Here is a 21,185-nt window from a genome sequence, read left to right on the forward strand (position 1 = left end):
AAAACTTCAGCCTCACTTTTAAGCCTCTGTCAACCGGCCCCCCATGGCGAAGAGGCTCCAAAGCTCTGTGCTCGCAAACCCCCGTAGGCTATCTAATTGTGAGTCGGTTCGGATACGCTAGGAAATGAGGCGCTACATGTTGTCCTTTAACCCTCATTTATACTGCTATCTCAGAGGTTTTAAATTCCTTTGCTTGGGCACTATTAACTTGGTCAACATTCTAAATATTTCAAGGAAATGTTCATTCATAAAAGTTTTTCCCTTGTTTTCATTTGATCTGTTTTAGTGATTTCATCTTTCCTTTGACTGCCTTTCTACAAAGCAATTTCGGCATTTGTTCCTTGATTTCTTTATATCTTTCCAGTTTCTGCTTTCTCCCATCAACATCCTACTCACTTTCTTCGTACAGGATTTAGTTGAAATTATTGACCTTCTGTATGTTCATTGTACCCTACTGTTATTGATTGAGAGTGCATGCATTTAGACAGCTGCCTCAAAGTCGTAGCGACCCACGTTTGATCTTCATCTCAGATGCTGTCGCAGTGAAGTTTGTCATTCCCTCTGTAATTGCTCATGTCTATTCCTGGGTGCTCCAGTGTTTGTCAGTGTCCTGTAAATGCTTTCTTAGGTTAACTAATGTAAATTACCCCTTTGTGTAGGTTGATGGAAGTAACTATCAAAGGGAAGTTGATGGACATGTGTGAGGGACTAAATTGCAGGGCAGTGTGAAGAGGAGCAATGGGACTAATGAGATTATTTCCCTACGAGATGGAATTGGAACTGATGGGTTCAGTTGCCACCTCTTCATTTTGTGGTGAAAGATGCATTTACCGTCTGCTGCTGTGTCCTTATTGCGATTTTTTTTTGAGTACAGGTGTCCCCTGTTTTTTGAATGTTCGCTTTACGACAACTCGCTGTTACGAAAGACCTACATTAGTAGCTGTTTTCACTAACCAATGAGGATTTTTGCTTTTACGAGAAAAAGATGCCCGCTTTATATGTGTGTTTACCCTGAGAAAGACTACAATGACCATGAAACCTTGTGCGGGCAGTTGTTTGCACATGCGTGTATGTGCGTACGTATGCGTGTACGTGCCGATTTTTTTTTCTCCAAATCAACTTTGGCTCGCTGTCTTCCCGATTTTGATAAGTGAAACTACACCATACATACAATATTTCTGCTTTATATAGGCTGTATATTTATCATATCACTCCTGCTTTTACTATATGTTACTGTTATTTTAGGTTTTATGTGTTATTTGGCATGATTTGGTAGGTTATTTTTTGGGTCTGGGAACGCTCAAAAATTTTTCCCATATAAATTAATGGTAATTGCTTCTTCATTTTACAACATTTCGGCTTACAAACAGTTTCATAGGAACGCTCTACCTTCAGATAGCGGGGGAAACCTGTATACATGACTGGAGTAAAAGAGTATCTAGGCTTAAACTGTCTACCTAAAGTTCATGCAAAATAGGGGAAAACACTGAGTAGAATTAATATTTTGCATTGAGCTGTAGAAGCAGCTTATAGTATTAATTAACAATATCTTGCAATATTTTTTCTTTTATACAAGTGATGTCCAAACTGTAACAAACATGCATTGGAAAATAGTCAGTTTAATTTTATAGGTAGGGTCATGAAATGTTAAACCAATCATTAACTTCATGTTTCATTCTTTATTTTCTGATAAAGTAATTGGGATAGGGGGAGGAAAGGAACTATCATTACTGGAGGCCTGAAATTTCTGAAGTTGTTACCAGATCTGTATCACCTGCAATATTTTATTTTAGAAATTTCAGTTAGTGAAATTGTTGGAAAGTTAATCCGCCTTACACTTCGCTTTTTTTTCCAATTGCTAAGCCATTTTATACGAAACAGTCCTTGACCTCTAATTTCAATAGTATGTACAATAAAAGGAACAAACCAGTTGCAGGTATTGGAAAATTCTCTTCCCATTTCCAAAATCTGTAATAATAGAAATTGGTAAGTTAGCTGACAGAATCTGTAACAGACACACAAGCCAATTTTTGTCAATCGTTCTATATCACTCCCTATTTCCTTGCTTTTTTGGTAAGGAGGCAAGTCAATTTAAATGTGATGCTCAGGTAATGTTGTCTGTGGGTTTTAGTAAGGTGTTTGATAAGGTCCTTTGTGGGAGACTCATCCAGAAGATTAAGAGGCATAGGGTCCTTGGTGTTCCACACAAAACATACTGGAACCTCTGCTGTTTGTGAAATGACCTAGAAAACGTAGGTGGGTTGGTTAGTGAGCTGCAGTCGATACAAAGGTTGGTGGTGTTGTGAACAACATACAAGATGAGGCAAAAGATACAATGGGATATAGAGCATTGCATATATGGGCAGAGAAATGGCAGATGGTGTTTCAAACTGCCGAATTTAAAGTGTTGCACTTCGCAAGATCAAATGTAAAGATCCAGGGGGATCTTTTAATGTTAATTGTTAATGGCAAGATCCTTAACAGTATTGATAAGCAGAGGAATCTGAGGGTAGAAGTTTATAGCTCCATGGAAGTGGTTACACAAGTTGTTCAGGTGGTTAAGGAAGAGATATGGCATGGTTGCCTTTATTGAGGAATTGAGATCAAGAGTTGAAATTATGTTAACAGTTTTATAAAACACTAGTTAGGCTGCATTTGGAATATCACATTCATTATCATATTGCCAGTTATAGGAAGGATGTTGGGGCTTTGGAGAGACTGCAGAAGAGGTCTACCAGGATGCTGCCTGGATTCGATGGCACATGCTATAATGAGAAGTTGGACAAATTTGGGTGGTTTTCTCTGCAGGGGTGGAGGGGAGATCTGGTAGAGGTTTATAAGATTATAAGAGGCATAGGTAGAATCGATAGCTAGTATCTTTTTACAAGGTTTGTCATATCTAATACCAGATGACATGCACTTAAGGTGAGATGGGGGTAAGATGAAAGGAAATGTGCAGGGCAAGATTTTTTACACAGAGTGGTGGGTGCCTAAACTGCATTGCCTAGGACAATGGTGGAGGCTAATACGATAGGGGCACTCAAGAATCTCTTAGATAGGCACATGAATCAGCAAGAAATGAAAGAATATGAACATTCTGTAGGTAGAGGGATTAGTTGGGCATTTGATTAATTCAGCACAACACTGGGCTGAAGGGCCTGTCCCTGTGTTCTACTCCACTAAGTCCTTTGTAGTTGAAACAAAGGTAATGGATTGGATTAACAACCATCTGTTATTGAACCCCACTTAATATTGTGTTAAGTACATACAGTACAAGAGCATCCTCCTTGCTTCCTATCGTAAGAAATAGAGAAGGTACTGATCCTTCCTATCAATGTGAAGGACATCGTCCACTGGGTTTTAGAAGCTTTTTAAAAATCAAATTACTATGTTAAAACTAGCACTGCTGTTCTGTATACATTAATGATATTACAATTCCTGATTCTCGATATGTGTATTTGCATGGCCTGAGTTACTATGTTGATAATAAGCTTAGTATTTTTGCGCTCAAGTGGCACTCTGATGAAAGACCACATTAGCTGGTGGCTGACACTGGGTCTTGATTTGTGTTGAAGTTCAAGGAAGAGCTGTTAAAAGATTGGTCAAAAGTCCTAATATGGAGGCAGTGGAAATTGTATAACAAAACATCCTATAAATTCTGTAAAAGGCATTTCTCTTGGAGTCAGGAAGCAAAACTTAATTAGGCAACAGAGCATCTGCAGCAGGACAGGATAAAGGATTGAGTATGAGATTTTCAAACGCTGATTAAGACATTTGACTGTTTTCCTAATTCTCCAGCTATTAAATAGGTTTATGCAAAATATTCAAATATTTTCTTGAAAAAGTAATTAAAACTGCTTTAAATACTTAAAAGTAATTGCAATGTTGAAACTAACCCATTTGTGCAGTTTTCCTGCACTTTACTCTTCCAAGTCTGCATTCTCCCCAGCTCATCACTTCTCTCTGATAATGGGTTCACCATACTTAAAACTCCAAGCTCATCTCAAGTTTCCATGTTTGTCCAAAACATGCTGATAGTTTACGGCCAAAGTTTTCCTCTCAAACAGGCAGCTCACTTCAGTCTGCATTTGCCCTTCATCCTTCACAACAATTTTATTTCCTTAAACATGGCAGCATGGACTGTAGGAATAATAGACATTGAAATAGCTTAAATAACAGAACCTTCAATAGTTCCTGTGAAATGGTTCTCTTTTGTAGTTGCCACCTCATTTAAAGTGTTCTTGAAATTTTTGGGGTTTGTTGTGTTGAACTATGTCCACAAGTAATTACATTTATAATGACTTAATAGGTTCTAAGTGTGTTGATTACTATAATTATATAGAAACATAGAAAACCTATAGCACAATACAGGCCTTTCGGCCCACAATGCTGTGCCAAGCATGTATATACTTCTGAAATTACCTCGGCTTACCCATAGCCCTTTATTTTTCTAAGCTCCATGTACCAATCCAGGAGTCTCTTAAAAGACCCAATTGTACCGCCTCCACCATCGTCACAGGCAGCCCAGTCCACACACTCACCACTCTCTGCATTTTTTAAAAAAAACTTATCCCTGACATCTCCTCTGTACCTACTTTCAAGCCCCTTAAAACTGTGTCCTCTTATGTTAGCCATTTCAGCCCTGGGAAAAAGCCTCTGACTACCCACATATGTCTCATCATCTGTAGATTCTTCCAGAGTTGCATCTTTACCACTTTGCAGATGCTTGAAGCTGCTGAAGGATCTCAGCCCGAAACGTTGACTGTACTCTTTTCCATAGATGCTGCCTGGCCTGCCGAGTTCCTCCAGCATTTTGTGTGTGTTGGATGGTGCAATGAATTTGTGCAGTGAAACTTACAACCTCTGGTAAATTGGTAACAGCAAGCATCAAGTAACCACTTGCTTTTTTCCCATGTGTTCAACTAAAAGGAAGACGCCAAAGCATGTCACAAAGGAAGAAATTGTGTCTTTCTGTGTGGGAGGTTTAAGCAATGTGGTTGACAGCTGGGAGAATGGGATGTACTTTATTAATGTCAGGATGTAGTGTAAGTAGAGCTTATATTCCCTCATGAATATCCTGGGGCTTACTGCTGATCTGAAGCTTAAATGGACTAGCCACATCGGTCCCAAGAATAAGTTAGTGGCTGGATATCTTGTTGAAAATGATAAACCTTTTAACTCCCTTTCCATCAGCTTCAATTCAGGAATGAAATGTAAAGGAATAGCATGATCTCCACTTGATTGGATAAGCAGATCTTCATTGGCACTCCAGTTGCCATCATCCGGGAGTAATACTGTCTGTTTGATTCATACCCACTTGTTAACAATCTCTATTCCTAACGTGGCCGCAGTGTGTTTTGTCTGCAACATGCTGTAGTTCCTCCCAAAGCTGCATCTATACCACTTTACAGGTACTTGAAGCTGCCACCAAACTTGTAAATTCCTCTCCCTGAAAATATCTTGCCTTTTCTACATCGTTGCTTAGTTTGTTCTGTGGAACTTCCTACCTGACATTACACGTGAGACTTGATGGACAAAGCTCACCATTACTTTCTCAAAAGAGGTTTGGAATGACTGATAAATGCTGAATTTTTAAAATTATTTCACCACCCTCTGAGATCCAGTGTGTTATCACAAGGATGCAGTTGGAAGGAAGTTTATATTTCATTTGGAATCACAGAATAACTTAGCACATGATGCAGTTAGTGAGAAGACAAGCTACAAGCAAGTCGTGGAAGTCAATGTTCAAATGTTCAAATTAATTTATTATCAAAATAACATAGATGTCACCAAATACTACCCTGAGATTCATATTCTTGCAAGCATTCATAGTGTGTCAGAGAAGTACAATAGACTCAATGAAAAATAACACAAAGACTGACAAGCAACATGTGCAAAACATAAACTGTGCAGATACCAAAAGGAACTAATAATAAATAAATGTTATTGAGAAAATGAGTTCCAGAGTGTGTGAAAGTGAATCCATAGGTTGTGTTCAATGATCAGTTCAGTAATAACTGTTCCTGAATGTGGTGGTATGGGACTTAATGGTAGCAACAAGAAGAGAGAATTGCATGGATTGGGGGGGGTCCTTGGTAATGGATGCTGCTTTCTGTGGCAGCACAATTTGTAGATGTGCTCTGTGGTGGTGGGGGGGGGGGTGGCATTTCACATGATGAAGTCAGCTGTACCCTCCACTTTTGTAGGCTTTTCCGTTCTTGAGGCACTGATGTTTCCGCACCAGGCCATGATACAACCAATCAGGATAGTCTCCACTGTGCACTTATGAAGTTTGTCAAAGTTTTAGATAACATGCTGAATCTACACAACCTTCTAAGAAAGTAGAGGCGCTGCCGTGCTTTCTATGAAATGACATTTACGAGTTGGTCCCAGGTCAGATTATCTGATACAATAATGTCCAAGAATTTAAAGTTACTGACCCTCTCCAGCTCTGATCTCTGAATGAACACTGGTTGATGGACCCCCAATTTCTTCCCCAAATTTCTTAGGTCAATAATCAACTCATTGGTTTTGCTGATATTAAGAGAGAGGTTGTTGTGGCACTACCCAACCAAATTTTCAATCTCTGTCCTATATGCCAATTTGTCAGTATTTTGATTCGGCCAGCAATAGTGATGTAGAGCAGGGAACTAAACATACAGCCTCGTGGTACACCTGTTCTGATGGCAATTGTGGACAAGATGTTTTTGTCAATCTCTAATGACTGGGGTCTGCAAGTGAGGACGTCCAGGATCCAGTTACACTTTGAGATATCAAGACTAAGGATGTTATTGAATAGTTTAGAGGGTATGATAGTGTTAATTACTGAGCTGTAGTCCATGAAGAGTATTTGGATGTGGGCATCTTCACTGTCCAGATGTTCCAGAGCTGAGTGGAAAGCCAATGCTCTTGACCTGTTGTGACAGTAGGCAAATTGGAGCAGATCTGGGTCACTCCACAGGCAGAGATTGAAATGCTTAATGGCCAACCTCTAAGAGCACTTGCATCTTCTGGACAATAATCATTGAGACAAGTGTAACCCCCTGGGTCGCCTCAGGCTCGCTCAGCTCGTTTCGTCTAGGGGGAGCAGCCTTCGGCCCCGCCAAACTGGGTAATCAGCTGATGTGGATGCTGTGTGATGTCCCCGCCTCGCCCAAAAACAGACAGGACACCATAAGCGATTAAATGAGTACAATTTATAAAGGTTACTATAACTAAGTGATTAATAACGATACAGTATATATGAAGAGAAAAAAAAATAAAGAAAAGGCGCCAAACTTATCAAAGTCCAAACCACTTTATGCACAACCGTTGGAGCTCAATTTCTGAAGTCTTCTGGCCACCATTCGATCCCCTCCGAACTCCTAGACTCACAGCTCAGGACCCTCCGAACTCCTCGACTCGCAGCTCAGGACCCTCCGAGTGGTCAACCAAGCACATCTAGCTTCATCCCCCCTCCTCGGAGTACCTCCCGGCCTCGGACCCCCCTTTGGGGTCCGATCCTCGCCCAGCTTACAGCATTGCGTCCTCTCTCTCGACCCCCTCGTGCCGATCTGCCCAAAAGCCCGTCAACAAAAGCTTACAGACTCAGAAGAAAGAACATTAATCCCCATTTGGTTTACAAAGGAATACCATTCTCGTTATCAGTAAATTAGCATTCCTGCTAGTTAACAAAATGAAGAAACCCTTTCCCAACAGTAACAAAGAAAAAAGAAGAAACCCCTTTACACAAGTTACCATATTCTTGGGCACCAGGGTGATTGAAGTATGCTTGAAGCGGCTGGATACCTCTGACTGCTAAAGTGAGAGGTTAAAGATCTCTTGGTTTTGCTGTGTAGGAAGTGATGACAGCCAAGCCCTGCCACAACTGTCGAGCATCTTTCTGCGTTTCAAGTTTGGTCTGGAATTGCCACTTTGCACCAGAGATGGCTTTCCACAGGTCATACTTGGACCTTAAGTACTCATACTTTCAAGGACTGGTGATGGTAAATTGTAAGGAGATAAAAGCTTTTTTTCAAATCCAGACCAATAACGAATGCCTAATTAAATCAAAGTTGTTTCATTTAGTTTTATAATTTGCAGCATGCAGTATGAATTGGGGAAAAGTAAGTCTGAATAATAACAAAATCATTTTATGTTGGATAGCATGACATTAGTGAATTGCCACTAATTCCATTTGTATTAAGTGACTTAATGAGAGAACATGCATTATTGGATTTAAAAATTTATGCCATTTATTTTTTTTTAGGGACGTGACTACTGTTCAGAAGAAGAGGATGTTACATAGTGCCAATACTTTCACATATTATACGACTACCACTGTGTATATAGACTAAAGCCAGATCAGTATGTTCAAGTTACCACTGCGAATAAAACTGCATTGGAGGTGGAAGCCTGTTTGCCATGGTGTGCTACGTTATGGGACTAATGTTTCCTTGCAAACGGTGATGCAAACATCCTTGAGGACTATCAATGCTCTTTGCTGCTAATCATTTCCTTTCTGCATTCATTCTTCTCGTGCCCACAAGAATGGCAACTTTGAGTGTTGCCTCAAACACCAAGGAAGAAAACAGGTGATATAAACAAAACTTCAGAAATCTGCTTGGTCCTGCATGGATCCAGTCACATCTGGAAACACAAGTTTTCTCTGATGAACTTTCGAAATCTGTGAAAGGCCTTTGTCAAATCTTGTGAATTTGGTCAACGGGTCTACGGATGGATGTCCTGTTGATTCCTTCAATTGCGTCTGCAACCAGTCATTGAATTGTGCAACAAACAGTGAAAAACCTGTACCTTTTATGGGAACGCAACCTAATAAGCCAACCAGTCGGCACACACAATTGAATATAAAACTTCTTTTCTCTCTGGAACTGATAAGCACCTGTTCTATCCAAAAAAATATATATATATATAAAATGCTTTCTGTCTCGGTGCTGGATAATATGGTTGCTTTTAGCAGATAATGGTGTTGCCAGAGATATTTTGATTTTTTCTATTAATAAAGACATTGTAGTTTCTTTCTGTGATTTGTTATTGCTTTTTTATCATGGGGTGGAGGAACTGATGTCGATAAGTATGATTATGTATAGCACTCACAAAATGCAGGAGGAACTCAGCAGTATCTATGGAAATGAATAAGCATCCAACGTTTTGAGCTGAAACCCTTCTTCAAGAGTGAAAAGGAAAGGGAAAGGCATCAGAATAAAAATGTGGGGTGGAGGGGAAGAAGGACTTGCTAAAAGATGATGGGTGAAACCTGGTGGATGGGAAAGGTGAAGGGCTGGAAAAGAAGGAATCTGACAGGACAGGAGAGTGAACCATGGGGGGAAAAGGGAAGGAGAGGCTTGGGGGGGGGGGGCCTCGACTACCACCCCATGAGCCTCTGCACTTGCTTTTACCACTCTCAGGTTGGAAGAGCAACACCATATGTTCTGACTGAGTAGCCTCAAATCTGATGGGCATGAACATTGATTTCTCCTTCCGGGAAGAATTTCCCTCGCCCTTCCCCACTCTGGCCTCTTATCTCGTCTCCTCACCGCCCTATACCACCTCCTGGTGCCTCTCCTTTTATTTTACTCATGGTCCACTCTCCTCTACTATCAGATTCCTCCTTCTCCAACCTATTACATTGCCCATTGCCTATCACCTTCTAACCTGTCCTCCATCCCCTCCCCTTCACCTTTTAATTTTAGTGTCTTCCCCCTTCCTTTCCGGTCCTGAAGAAGGGTCTCAGCCCAAAATGTCAATGGTTTATTCATTTTCAAAGACGTGCTGAGTTCCTCCAGCATTTTGTGTGTGTTGCTCTGGATTTGCAGCACCTGCAGAATCTCTAGTGTTTGTGATTATGAATAGACACTTTCCCTATGTTATTTCTGTTAACAGATTTTTTTTGGGACTTTACCTTAGAGATCAACCTTTGGAGTAGAAACTCACTAAATTCAGCAAACCCTTGGTTATTATTGAAGAAACGTAAAGATGCAGTAATCCAAGACAAAACTGTAAAACGAGAGAGAAAGAGAAGTGAGGATGAAAAAGAATGAAGTGAGACAAGGAATATCAGTGCATGTGTATTACACCCTGTTCTACTCAACACTTGCTAAATCTTGAGTATTGCTCATTTAATACCAGCCAGGAAATGAAGGACTGGAGGTGCTGAGAAAGGGAAAGGCATCAGGGTATGAGACGCTGGCAATGGGTAAATTGTTTATTTAAAAAGTACAGAACAGAAATTATACATGCTAATCTGGATGCATGTGGTGTAGATGACGAGACGAAGCCAGTAGGAATCTAATTTTACTTTGGGAGAGTGGGGGATGAAGGAAGTGCTGTTGAGCTTGGGTGGCAATGCAACCTTGAAAGAGCTGGGGGCAAAGCAAAGCAGAAGTTGCAAAATGGTGAATTATTTGAAGAGAACCAGGGTCTTGCATGGTGCCAAGGTGGAACATAGCTTCTCCCTGCAAGTGTGTAGGGTTCTGGAATTGGTTGAAGTATCCATTCGCAGGTACAGCCTTGGTAGGATGTATTCCTGCAGGAAACACTAACATATTTCTGAATGTGATGCTACAAAGCTTAAAAAAAGTACACAATACCAAGCAAAGTTGATGCCTTATATTTAAAGAGAGAAATACTAATGAATTGGAAAGGCTTAATTGGCTTTAGTGGTATTAAAACTGCGAGTCTTGATTTAGTCTTCAAAATGGGATGTAAGTTTCATTCCATTTATTGCGAATTGAGATTTGTTACAATGAGGTATAATTGGAAGAGTTTACCAGAAATGTACCAGTGTGTCACTGACTATGGGGAACACGGTGGCACGGCTGTTAGAGCCACAGTTTTACAGTTCCTGCAAACTGGCTTGGATGCTCCAACTTCCTTTTGTATTCCGAAGACTGCAAGTTGGTAGGTAAACTGGTCAGTCTAAATTGCACCTGTGTAGATAAATGGTAAAACCTGGAGGAGAGGGAAGTGTGGGAAGAAAATGGAGTTAGTGTAGGATTAGTTCAAAGTAAATGTTTGAGGTTGGCGCAGACCTGTTGGGCAAAACTAGCCATTTTTGTGAGTTATGACTCCACAGCTTACCATTGTGTGTCCCTTTGAACAAGTAGAAAAGTACCCATTGAATTATCAGTAGCTTTGGCTTCCTTTCAAAATTTGACACAGTATGAAGAGAGTAATAATTTATAGCTTTCAATTTGTATTCAGGTTTCAGTGTTTTAATCTTAAAGGCAAAACTTCAGTTAGAATTCTAAGTAATTCCCAAGCTGCATGTTATGTTTTAAAAAATGAATTAGAATTCAAATTTCAAGAAAGGATGTGGCAGAGAAGAAAATCCAACTGAGAAATTATACAGAGACTGCATGTTACTTCCATCGAAGCTACGAGTGTATGTTCAGAACAGTAATTTCATCAGGCACTTATAAGCCACCTTCCAAAATTGTTTGCAGCATTCAGACAGATACTTGTATAAGCAATGCTTAAAAATATATGATCCTAATTTTATCAAATGGGGTTAATGTAGACAGGCAAAAAGGTTGACCTGGACATAGTCCATAAACACATAGTCTGTGTTTTACAACTAACTCTGAGAAGCAATGACCATTTACATGGTTTGTCTCATGTCTCCAATCCAGGTAATATCTTTCAGTAGCTGAGCTTGTAAATCATATTATGACCCATATGAGTGACTTGGAGGAATCTGATGTGTCTTTTATTTGATTACCTCCCTGTTTTACCCTCAAGTTTTAACAGATTTTGCACATTGGAGCATTTAATATTTGGAGCTTGCTTCTCATGTATACAACATGGTTTTCCCATGTGCAACAATTATTCAATTGTTTCATTGATTAATGTATATGTAGTCATAACAGCCATTTTCAAGCTAGTTTAGAGTACTTTTATTGTCTCTTGTGTTACTCAACTCTCAGCAATTTACTAATTAACAGGGGACCGAAAGTAATAGGAGTAGGGTTATTGTGTGGATCAGTAAACTTGTTCTGCTGGTTGTATCATCAAGGAAGATATATGAATGGTGAAGATTTAAGTTCCTCTTAACATCTGAGACTGTTGACCCAATTGGACACCAAATTTCTGTTTGATACTCCAATGGTTGATTAAGGAGTTATAAAAAACTTAACATGCAGCTTGCAAAATGCTTACTTGATTGCATATTTCCTGGTAATGAATCATTTACTTCCCTGTAATAATCGTGTCATACAGAAACAATGTTCCCCTTTTACTACACTGAGTAGCTGCTGCTTTCTCAAGGCCAATGACAGATGGACAATAAATGCCAGCAACACCTCAACCCTGAAAATGGGTTTGAAAGAAAGCCCTCTTGAGTTTCCCAGCCAGCTGCTGCTCTCATTAACATCATTCAGTCTCCATCAACATCTGCGGCCCTTCCAGTTGTGATATGATTGTCGTCATTTGCCAGCATCTCTGCATACTCTTCATTTTCTCCTGCTCATCTCTCTTGCTGCTCTAAATCAAATAGGAGTCGTGGCATCTGATGGGACCACTCACCAGCAGATCACTGTTGTTTGGGAAATTGACAGCAAGTTAACTTTAAATGCTAAAGCACCAGTGAATAAACTTAAAAGTCCATTTAAAATACGGCCAGTGAATACAAGATGCATTCTTTTTTTAAAAGAACTTGCCTCTCAGCTTGCTGCTGCATATTTTTCTCAACAGGATGTTAGAAGGGAAGATATGGGTGAATGGGACCAATATTTTATATTTCATCAGGATAGCCTCCAATACATACTCACTGTCTGTTTGATCTGTCTTTGAGTGACAATTGAAACTGTCCTTTGGAATTGATTCCAATAACTTGTCTACTACCAATTTTTATTCCTATTTCTATGTAACTTTTCCTCCTGCTTGTAGTCCTGTATTTAGGGAGGATGGGTGGCCAGAGCACTTGCTATTTCTTCCCTCACCATTTTTAATACAATGTTAAATTTTATTTAGGTTGGATTTATCCACTTTGAAAGATGTAAGCCTATCAGTGATTCATCGTTCCATATGTCTATCCTGACCTAAGCAATGCTTCTCGCTCCACATTTTTCAACATTAAGCCTTCTTTTGTGGAGAGCACCACCGACTATTAAGAGACTGTCTCCACACACAGGTTGCCTCAATCCAAATTTACCCTCTTACTCTTTATGTAGTCAAAAGAAAAGCGGATTTGAATTTTGATTATACTTGATGTTTTTTTAAGCTCTCCTTTCTTTCTTTCTTTCCTAATTTCCTTTCCTTCCAATTCCACAGGGTTTATACTCGTACAGCAACAGGCCCGTCGCCCCACTGAATTTTTGCTTACTCGTGTCCTAAACCAATCTTTTACCTGGCAAGCATGTTCTTTCTGTCTTATTTCAACCTGGGGCTCTAGATTTGGGTAAATTCTGTTTTATGGGAAGGTAAAAACCCCGGGCCAGATGAATCTCATTCATGAATACTTCCCATTGCTGCAAGAGTGATTTATTGTCAAACTGGTTCCTTTTCAGTCTACTTTTCCCAGTGAAGTTGGCCCTGCCCCAGCAGAGAACTTTTCATGAGCGATACTAAATCTCACCAGATTTGAATCAAAATCTTAAACATTATCCTGCTAATACTCTTTCCAGCTGTCCATCTTCATTCCCTAAAGGAAATCCAGAATTTTGCCTCCATTGTTCTCGATGTGCACAATAGTGTTGCCAAGTACCACAGAGGGGCTGCACTATCGGACTAAATTGATATAGATTTAAGAGAAATCCACATGGATTGAGAATATGGCAACCCACTTTAAGGATGGGGCAGTTTGAGATGAGCAAAGTGGACTAGAATGAGTCATTAAGGAATGTTTTGAAAAAGCATGGAACAGCAGCTGTGGGGAAGGCATTATGCACAATCTCATCAAGTGTTGCCAAGTAAACAAGATAATCACAACTTTATTTGGTATGTGGATCAGGTTACAATAGGACACAGTGCAAGTTATAGTTGGCAGTAAACAATGTGCCCACAGTTTATAGGGAGTTGAGCAACATAAACTAGTGTCTAAGAACACAATCAGTGACAACAGAACATATAATGAGAAACAGAGTTGGAACCAGTTTTAATATCACTGGCATTTGTGATGATAAATATAGAACAAAAAACTGAATTAAGTTAAGTATGTAAGTGTGTGTGTGTATATATAGTAGTAGTCTCTCGAAGTCCGAGGAAGATGAATGTGTTGCGTAGTCAATGTCTGCGGGCACGCATATGACTTCTGAGGCCGAAGTCCAAAGCGCAGATACGGTCGCAGATGGGGCAAGGAGCACCGCCTGTTGGGGCAAGAGCAGACGCCTTCTTGTGTCTTTCTTGACTCAGTTAAAGATAAAATATAAGTAATGCAGGTAAAGTTCATGGGTTCAATGTCCTTTTGGAAATTGGATGGCAGAGGGGAAGAAACTGTTCCTGATTCAGTGTGTGTATACCTCCTTCCCAATGGTAACAATGAAAAAGAGGACATGTCCTGGGTGGCGGGCGTCCTTAGTGATGGATGCTGCCTTCCTTGAAGATGTATTGGATCCGTTGGAGACTAGTATCCATGAAGGGGTGACTCATTTTACAACTTGCTGCAGCTTGGTTCAATCTTGTGTACTAGCCCCCGCCCCCCATACCAGACGGTGATGCAGCCTGTCAGAATGCTCTCCACGGTACATCTATAGAAGTTTTTGAGTGTTTTAGGTGGCAAAACAAATTTCCTCAAACTCCAAATGAAATTTAGCTGTTGTCTTGCCTTCTTTATAGCTGCATTATCAGGTTAAGTCCTCGGGGATAGACACCTAGGAACCTGAAATTGTTCTCTCTCTACACTTCTGATCCCTCTGTGAGGATTGGTTTGTGTTCCCTCACCTTGCTCTTCCTGAAGCCCACAGTCAGCTCTTTGGTCTTACTGGCATTGAGTACAAGGCCGTGTCCAATGAATCGTTTTCCTCTGCTCTGTGATTCAGTAAAATCATGATTGATATTTTACCTTAGTCTCACTTCCCTGGACTAATTACATATAGAGTGGTATATGGAGTACAGTGTTGGGAAATGTATGATAATGCATTTTGTTAACGAACAATAGTGCAGACTATTATCTAAATGGGGAGAAAATTCAAACATCAGAGGTGCAGAGGGACCTCTGTGGAATGTTCTGCCACAGACTGCAGTGGAGGCCAAATCTGTAGGTATATTTAAAGCAGGTCGAGAGATTCCTGATTGGTGGGGGCACCTAGGGTTATGGTGAGAGCACAGGTGTATGTGGTCGAATGGAATCTGGGATCAGCCACGATGGAATGGTGAAGTGTACTCAATGAGCTGAATGGCTTAATTCTGTTCCTATGTCTTATGGTCTTGTAACACTTGATTCCTTTAATATCCAGAACCATTCGTATTAGGAATGGAGGCTGAAGATGTGAGGTTGTTAGATGCCACAGAAGGATTTCTCAAGGTACCAGAAATATAAACAGCAATAACTGGCTTTCAGATTATTTTTAAAAGAAATGTTTCTGACCACCAGTAAAAAATGCAGGAACGACCTCTTGTGTTCACCAGTTTTCAATGGTGGTTTTTTGTTTGTAATGATCTCATAAAACAAAATAACAATTGTTGATGTGGTTTTAAATGTCAGTATTTATTGGGGGGAGGGGTGTAATGTTTTTGAGAATTAAGTTTCCATGCTTTTCTTTAGAAAATATAGAATGAACTCTGAAAGAAGATGCCCCTTCTGTTTGAACTTGATTCTTGTCGGTGCTAAATTGTGCTTGCTCTGGCTGCAAAGAGCAGAGACCGTCAAACCTGTCAAAAGGCTGGGAATGTATAAATGTGATGAAAGCTCTGGGCAACTGCTTTGAGATAATGAGCAATGTAAGTATATGAGAGCGGGCTGAGATCTTGAAGTTCAAGTTTATTGTTGTCATAGGCAAGTTTCCACAAGGTATCCATGCCATGAATATGTGCAGCTGCAGCACGGTACATTGCAAAACGAGAACAAACATAAGTTAACAAAATTAAATTTGCATAAATTATATGTGCAAGTGCAAAGTAAAAGCAATGCCACTAATTTCCAGCATCCGCACAGTCTCTTGTGTGCGTGATAATGACACTACTGCAAGGTTGAGAGAAGGAAAAATAATATAGTCCGTGATCGTGTTAAGTTCAAGATCTGGGAGTTAAAGTGTTAATGAAGGTACTAATATCTTGGGTAAATTTAATCATGTCATTATGAAGTATTTAAATAACCTTTTAAATCTTGTTTAAAACCTAATTTTGTACATTACAGATGCAGCTGTTGCTCAGCAGGGTTGCTGCACCTGTTTAGGAGAGTTCAGAAGGCTGCTACAGAACTGGAAGACGATGCCCGGAATGGAGCAAGTGTGTTTGAAACCCCTCGCTCCAGCAGACCATTCCACTGAGCTGTTTGTTTTCCTGTCCCCTCCAGCTGACGAGTGGAAGTGGGTGTCATTCCATCACCAAAAGTGGCATTTATTTAGAGCTAAGCCCGGATCAAAGTGCAGTGATACTCCTCAGCTGTCTCCCAACCTGCAGTTGAGTTGCTCCTCCGCTGTGTATTTACAGAGATAACCATTGACGTTCTCTGATTTATTTATAATAAAACACAAGTTGGCTTAATTAGTCAAATGAGAATTTGCATTTAGTACACGTCCTTAAGATGCTCCAAGCTTCATGGATTCTGAGGTATTTCAGCAATATCATCTTTTAACATGTGGGACAAGTGCTCCAAATTCCACTCAATTCCCATTTACCGTTCAAGTTCGCTCCATTCACAAAGTTGTGCCACTTTTTGTTTGCAGATCATTCTACCCAAACCTTTAAAACATCTGTTCAATTTTTCTATTTCAACAGCAGACATCTCCAAGTGCAAAATGGTCCCAAGCAAAGGAATCAACAATTTCAAGAGAACATTGCATTTCTTGGAGCCTTTTATGATGTTTAATCTGTTATTAAAACTGGCTTGAAGGACTCTGCATTTCACAGAAGTTTGAATGTGGTTTCTAGATTTTTCTCCTGACGAATATAGATAGTTGATGGCTCCCAGTTTACTTTGATGCATTAATAACATTTCCAGACCTGGACTGCTGAAGTGGGCATGAACAATTGCGCAAAGCTGATTTCAGACTTTTTGGAATAATAGTTTTGAAAAAAATTTTGAGAATTCAGAGGAGAAAAAAAATCTGGGTGTTAAAAGAGAAGCCATTAGTTTGTCCTGCTGCTGTCAGTAAGGAGTCTGTACATTCTCACCGTGACTGCGTGGGTTTCCTCCGTGTGCTCCGGTTTCCCCACCCAGTCCCAAGATGTACTGGTTATTGGGGTTTCTGGGTAGCATGGCTTGGAGAGCCAGAAGGGCCAACTCCACACTGTATTTCAGAAAATAACTGTTAAAGAGTGAGAATGAACTCTGAGCCAAGATGCAGAAATATTCTCTTTGAATTCTCAACTTCAGTGTACTAAGGCACCAACTGAGTTTGAGTTTGATTTTCTTTTAAATTAAAAGTAGATTGTTGAAAATTTTCAGTTCTTTATAATCCATTTGCCAGATTTTTTTTAACTCTAAATATGTACTGCATCCATGAAATTTCACATCTGTAATAGAATGCAGTCAGATATCATTTAGACATAGTATTATACGCATTCTCTGTGGAACTTGGTACTACAGGGTTCCCTATTCCAATTTCAAGGTTAATTTTACATCAGCATGCCATGTTACTCCTATTCCATTCCCTTGCAAACAGTCCAAGGAGCTTCAGCCTTCAGTTACATTACAGTTAGGCCTCAACCTGTGGCCTTCCCCCATAAAGACTTTGGATCACCCCCACCAAATTTCAGCACTGTCCTCAGCATATTGTCCTGGATCTTGGAATGTACCAGTCCACAGCTTACAGTTGCAGGCAGCTCTCTGCACAGGAAAACTGCAGTACATTTTTCACTGCTCTTATTATCTTACAGACAGCAGGTAATGTTAATCGTGATGTGGACATCTGATAGAGCAGAGTTTTATGCAGTTGTTCAGGATGACCTTCGATACAAACCCCTCAGGACCTTTCTGGCAAATTCACAGTTTGGACAGAGATGGATGGGCTTTTTCACCCCCAATGTCTCAGAAGCCGTGAATGATGGTAGTAGGGTTCCAGATAGCCACAAAGAATCAGGCTTCTTGTATACAAAGATTAGGCACTTGAAGGTCCTGTGTGTACTCCATAACTCAGTCAGATTTGTCAGTGCCCTGTGCCAAATATTCTCTGATTACTGCCTCCTGCTAACAGTCACCTACATGAATACGGCTGACCGATATGGAAATTAATGAGAAAACAGTGACCCCAGGAAGTTTTAAAGGGAAGACACGTGTTGTATAACCATTCTAATTCCATGTTTCACTGTTTGGAAATAATCAAGCTGAGCATGAGGGTCACACATTCAGGAGAGAGAGAGAGAGTAGGAAATATACTAATTCCATGAAAAGATGCAAAGGCTGCTCCTCTTGCAGCTGATGGGATGTGAAGTTGATGACAGGGTCCAAGAGGTAAAGCAATAGCTTTGCCTATTCAGGAACACAGTCATCTACATGCAAAATATTGGGTAGAATGTGATACATCATCTTGGACACTGAGAAGACTGAATATGGTGAATGGGCTTTTCAAAATGAGGGGAATCAACAGTTGGATGTGTCTTTTCTGCAGGGACATCAGTTGTGTTGTCCAAACCATCGATGGGGAGTAGAATGTAATCGAATCTGGAATCTGCTTGCTTGCTTGTGTATATATTAAGTCTTTTCACATGTCCATCAGGGTGACAAAATGTCAGTATGGAAGGTGATGATGCCAGGCAGTAGAGGCACTTCGGTCAAATCTTCTCCATATGTGGATGACATCATCTTCTATTCAAATCTACTTATAGTTATCAGTTTGATGAGCACCTGTTGCCCATTCAAACTGGTCTTGCAGGCGACATTGGATAGGTAGGTGAATCTCAAGGTTGTATATGGTATATATACTTTGATAATATATTTGAACTTAGAACAGGAAGCCCAAGTTCTTTGACAACTGTGCCAAGTGATCTTAATAGGGAAGATAGTTAATACAAGGATTCCAGTCGATTGAAGCACGTTGGAACCAGTGCATTTTGACCTAATTAAGCAGCTGACCCAATTAGCCAAATTTCCTGGAAATAGTTTTAAAAGGTATGGGGAGAAAAAGACAAACTGAATAACAACTTATGTATTTAAATTTAATACAGAACAAATTAGAACACCACCAATATTATTGTTCCTCAGGGGTCAATATTGGGACGGCTACTTTTCCCGTTGTTTGTCCATGATTTAGATATTGGAATTGGTGGCTTTGTGGCAAAGTTTGCAGATGATACGAAGATAGGTGGAGGGGTAGGTAGTGCTGAGGAAGCAATGCAATTGCAGCAGGACCCAGACAAATTGGAAGAATGGGCAAAAAAGTGTCAGATGGAATACAGTGTTGGGAAATGTAGGATAATGCATTTTGGTATCACTGTGGACTATTATGGGGAGAAGGTTCAAACGTCAGAGGGGCTGAAAACTTAGGAGTCCTCATGCAAGACTCCCAGAAGTTTAACTTGCAGGTTGAGTCCGTGGTAAAGAAGGCAAATGCAATGTTGGCATTTATTTCAAGGGGAATAGAACATAAAAGAAGGAGATAATGCTGAGCCTTTATAAGACACTAGTCAGTCCACAGAGTATTGTCAATGGTTTTGGGCCCCATATCTCAGAAAGGTTGTGTTGTCATTGGAGAGAGTCTAAAGAAGGTTGACAAGGATAATTCTGGGGATGAAGGTGTTAACATATGAGGAGTGCTTGGCAGCTTTGACCCTGTACTCACTGGTGTTTAGAAAAATGTGGAGCGATCTCATTGAAACCTACCAAATATTGAAAGGACTAGATAGGGTGGGTGTGGAGAGGCTGTTTCCTTTGGTGAGGGTATCCAGAACTAGAGGGCACAACACCAAAATTGAGGGAGACTGTTTAGAACAGAGGTAAGGAGGAATGCTCTACTACAGACAGCGGTGGAGGCCAAGTCTGTGCGTATATTTAAGGCAAAAGTTGATTGTTTCCTGATCAGTCAGGGCAAGAAGGCAGGCATATGGGGTTGAGTAGGATCTGGGATCAGCCATGATGGAATGGCGCAGCAGACTCTATGGGCTGAATGGCCCAATTCTGCTCCTATGTCTTATGGTCATGTCACAGTATTATAAAACTGTATTAGTTCCTAATCGTTATCCACAAAGGAATACATCCAGTGTACCTATGCACGGTTGCGTTGTTTTGATTGACTGTAATTGAACAAAATCAGCGCAGACACTTCATGCAGATAATGCACAGCCTTCATACAATGCTTTTGATGATTGCCTCCTCCAAAATTTCATTTTAACTTGTAATATTCAAGATGATTGTTGATACCGAATGGTTGTAGGTCCTAACTTGTTGAAGAAGTGAAATCGTTTCATCTTTACTCCTAGCCTTTTCTGGCATCTCCAATTCTTAAATGCTTGCAACCGCAGAGAACAGAACCATTCTGAATTGTCTTGCTGCTTATTTCTTGCCAACTGTCAGTGCCAAAAATCACTGCTTTCTGAACATATGCACATGCAACTCATGTTATTTAAAAACTTTTCTGTCTATACATGTATAGTGTCTTAACAGCCACGTGTGCACACAACTGATGCTATTTAGATACTGTTGGTTAACAGTCTCCTGTCTCTATTAAGCAGCATAGTGACCCAAATAAATTAAGGGAATCCCAGCTATTTTCTCAACTAGTTTTTTTTCTTTAAGAGCTACCCGAATTAACTGATGGCCCAAGTAACTGGAACCCACTGCATGTGGTATCATTGAAAAGGACAACAAAGAAAGTTGGCAGATCTTTCCTTGACCATCTAAGTTACATGAGATATTAATCATATGAATGAGATTTATCTAAAAAAAAGCTCTGATGATCACCTGCGTCCTGATTTGTAATCTAGACTGTAGAAAGGAGAGGATGTAGAAGAATAGCTGCAGTTCTTAACAGCCTGAGTTTGATTTCCTCCCAAGGCTCTCCACCTTGCTATTTTACCCCCACTTAAAGCATTCCATAATCTCTGCCTCCTTTATCATGCTTTCAAACATCTTCCTTAATACCTCCTCAGAG

At 40.2% G+C, this 21,185-nt stretch overlaps 1 protein-coding gene and 1 long non-coding RNA gene across 3 annotated transcripts in view; both read left to right on the forward strand.

The window, feature by feature from the left end:
• Positions 1-9,017, forward strand: part of LOC132402167 (uncharacterized protein C1orf21-like) — a 199,529-nt gene extending 190,512 nt beyond the window's left edge. For both annotated transcript variants that reach the window (XM_059984845.1, XM_059984846.1), the window contains exon 7: positions 8,249-9,017. In XM_059984845.1, the coding sequence (XP_059840828.1) occupies positions 8,249-8,287 (39 nt within the window). In that variant the 3' untranslated portion in view covers positions 8,288-9,017. The remainder of the gene's footprint in view (positions 1-8,248) is intronic.
• A 5,085-nt stretch (positions 9,018-14,102) lies between these two features.
• LOC132401618 (uncharacterized) lies at positions 14,103-16,978 on the forward strand. The gene is made up of 3 exons (XR_009514635.1): positions 14,103-15,460; positions 15,701-15,876; positions 16,292-16,978. It is a non-coding gene; the product is annotated as an uncharacterized LOC132401618 (long non-coding RNA).
• The last annotated feature ends 4,207 nt before the right edge of the window (positions 16,979-21,185 follow it).

This window comes from Hypanus sabinus, chromosome 11 (genome assembly GCF_030144855.1).
Source record: "Hypanus sabinus isolate sHypSab1 chromosome 11, sHypSab1.hap1, whole genome shotgun sequence".
In the NCBI taxonomy this organism is placed as follows: domain Eukaryota; kingdom Metazoa; phylum Chordata; class Chondrichthyes; order Myliobatiformes; family Dasyatidae; genus Hypanus; species Hypanus sabinus.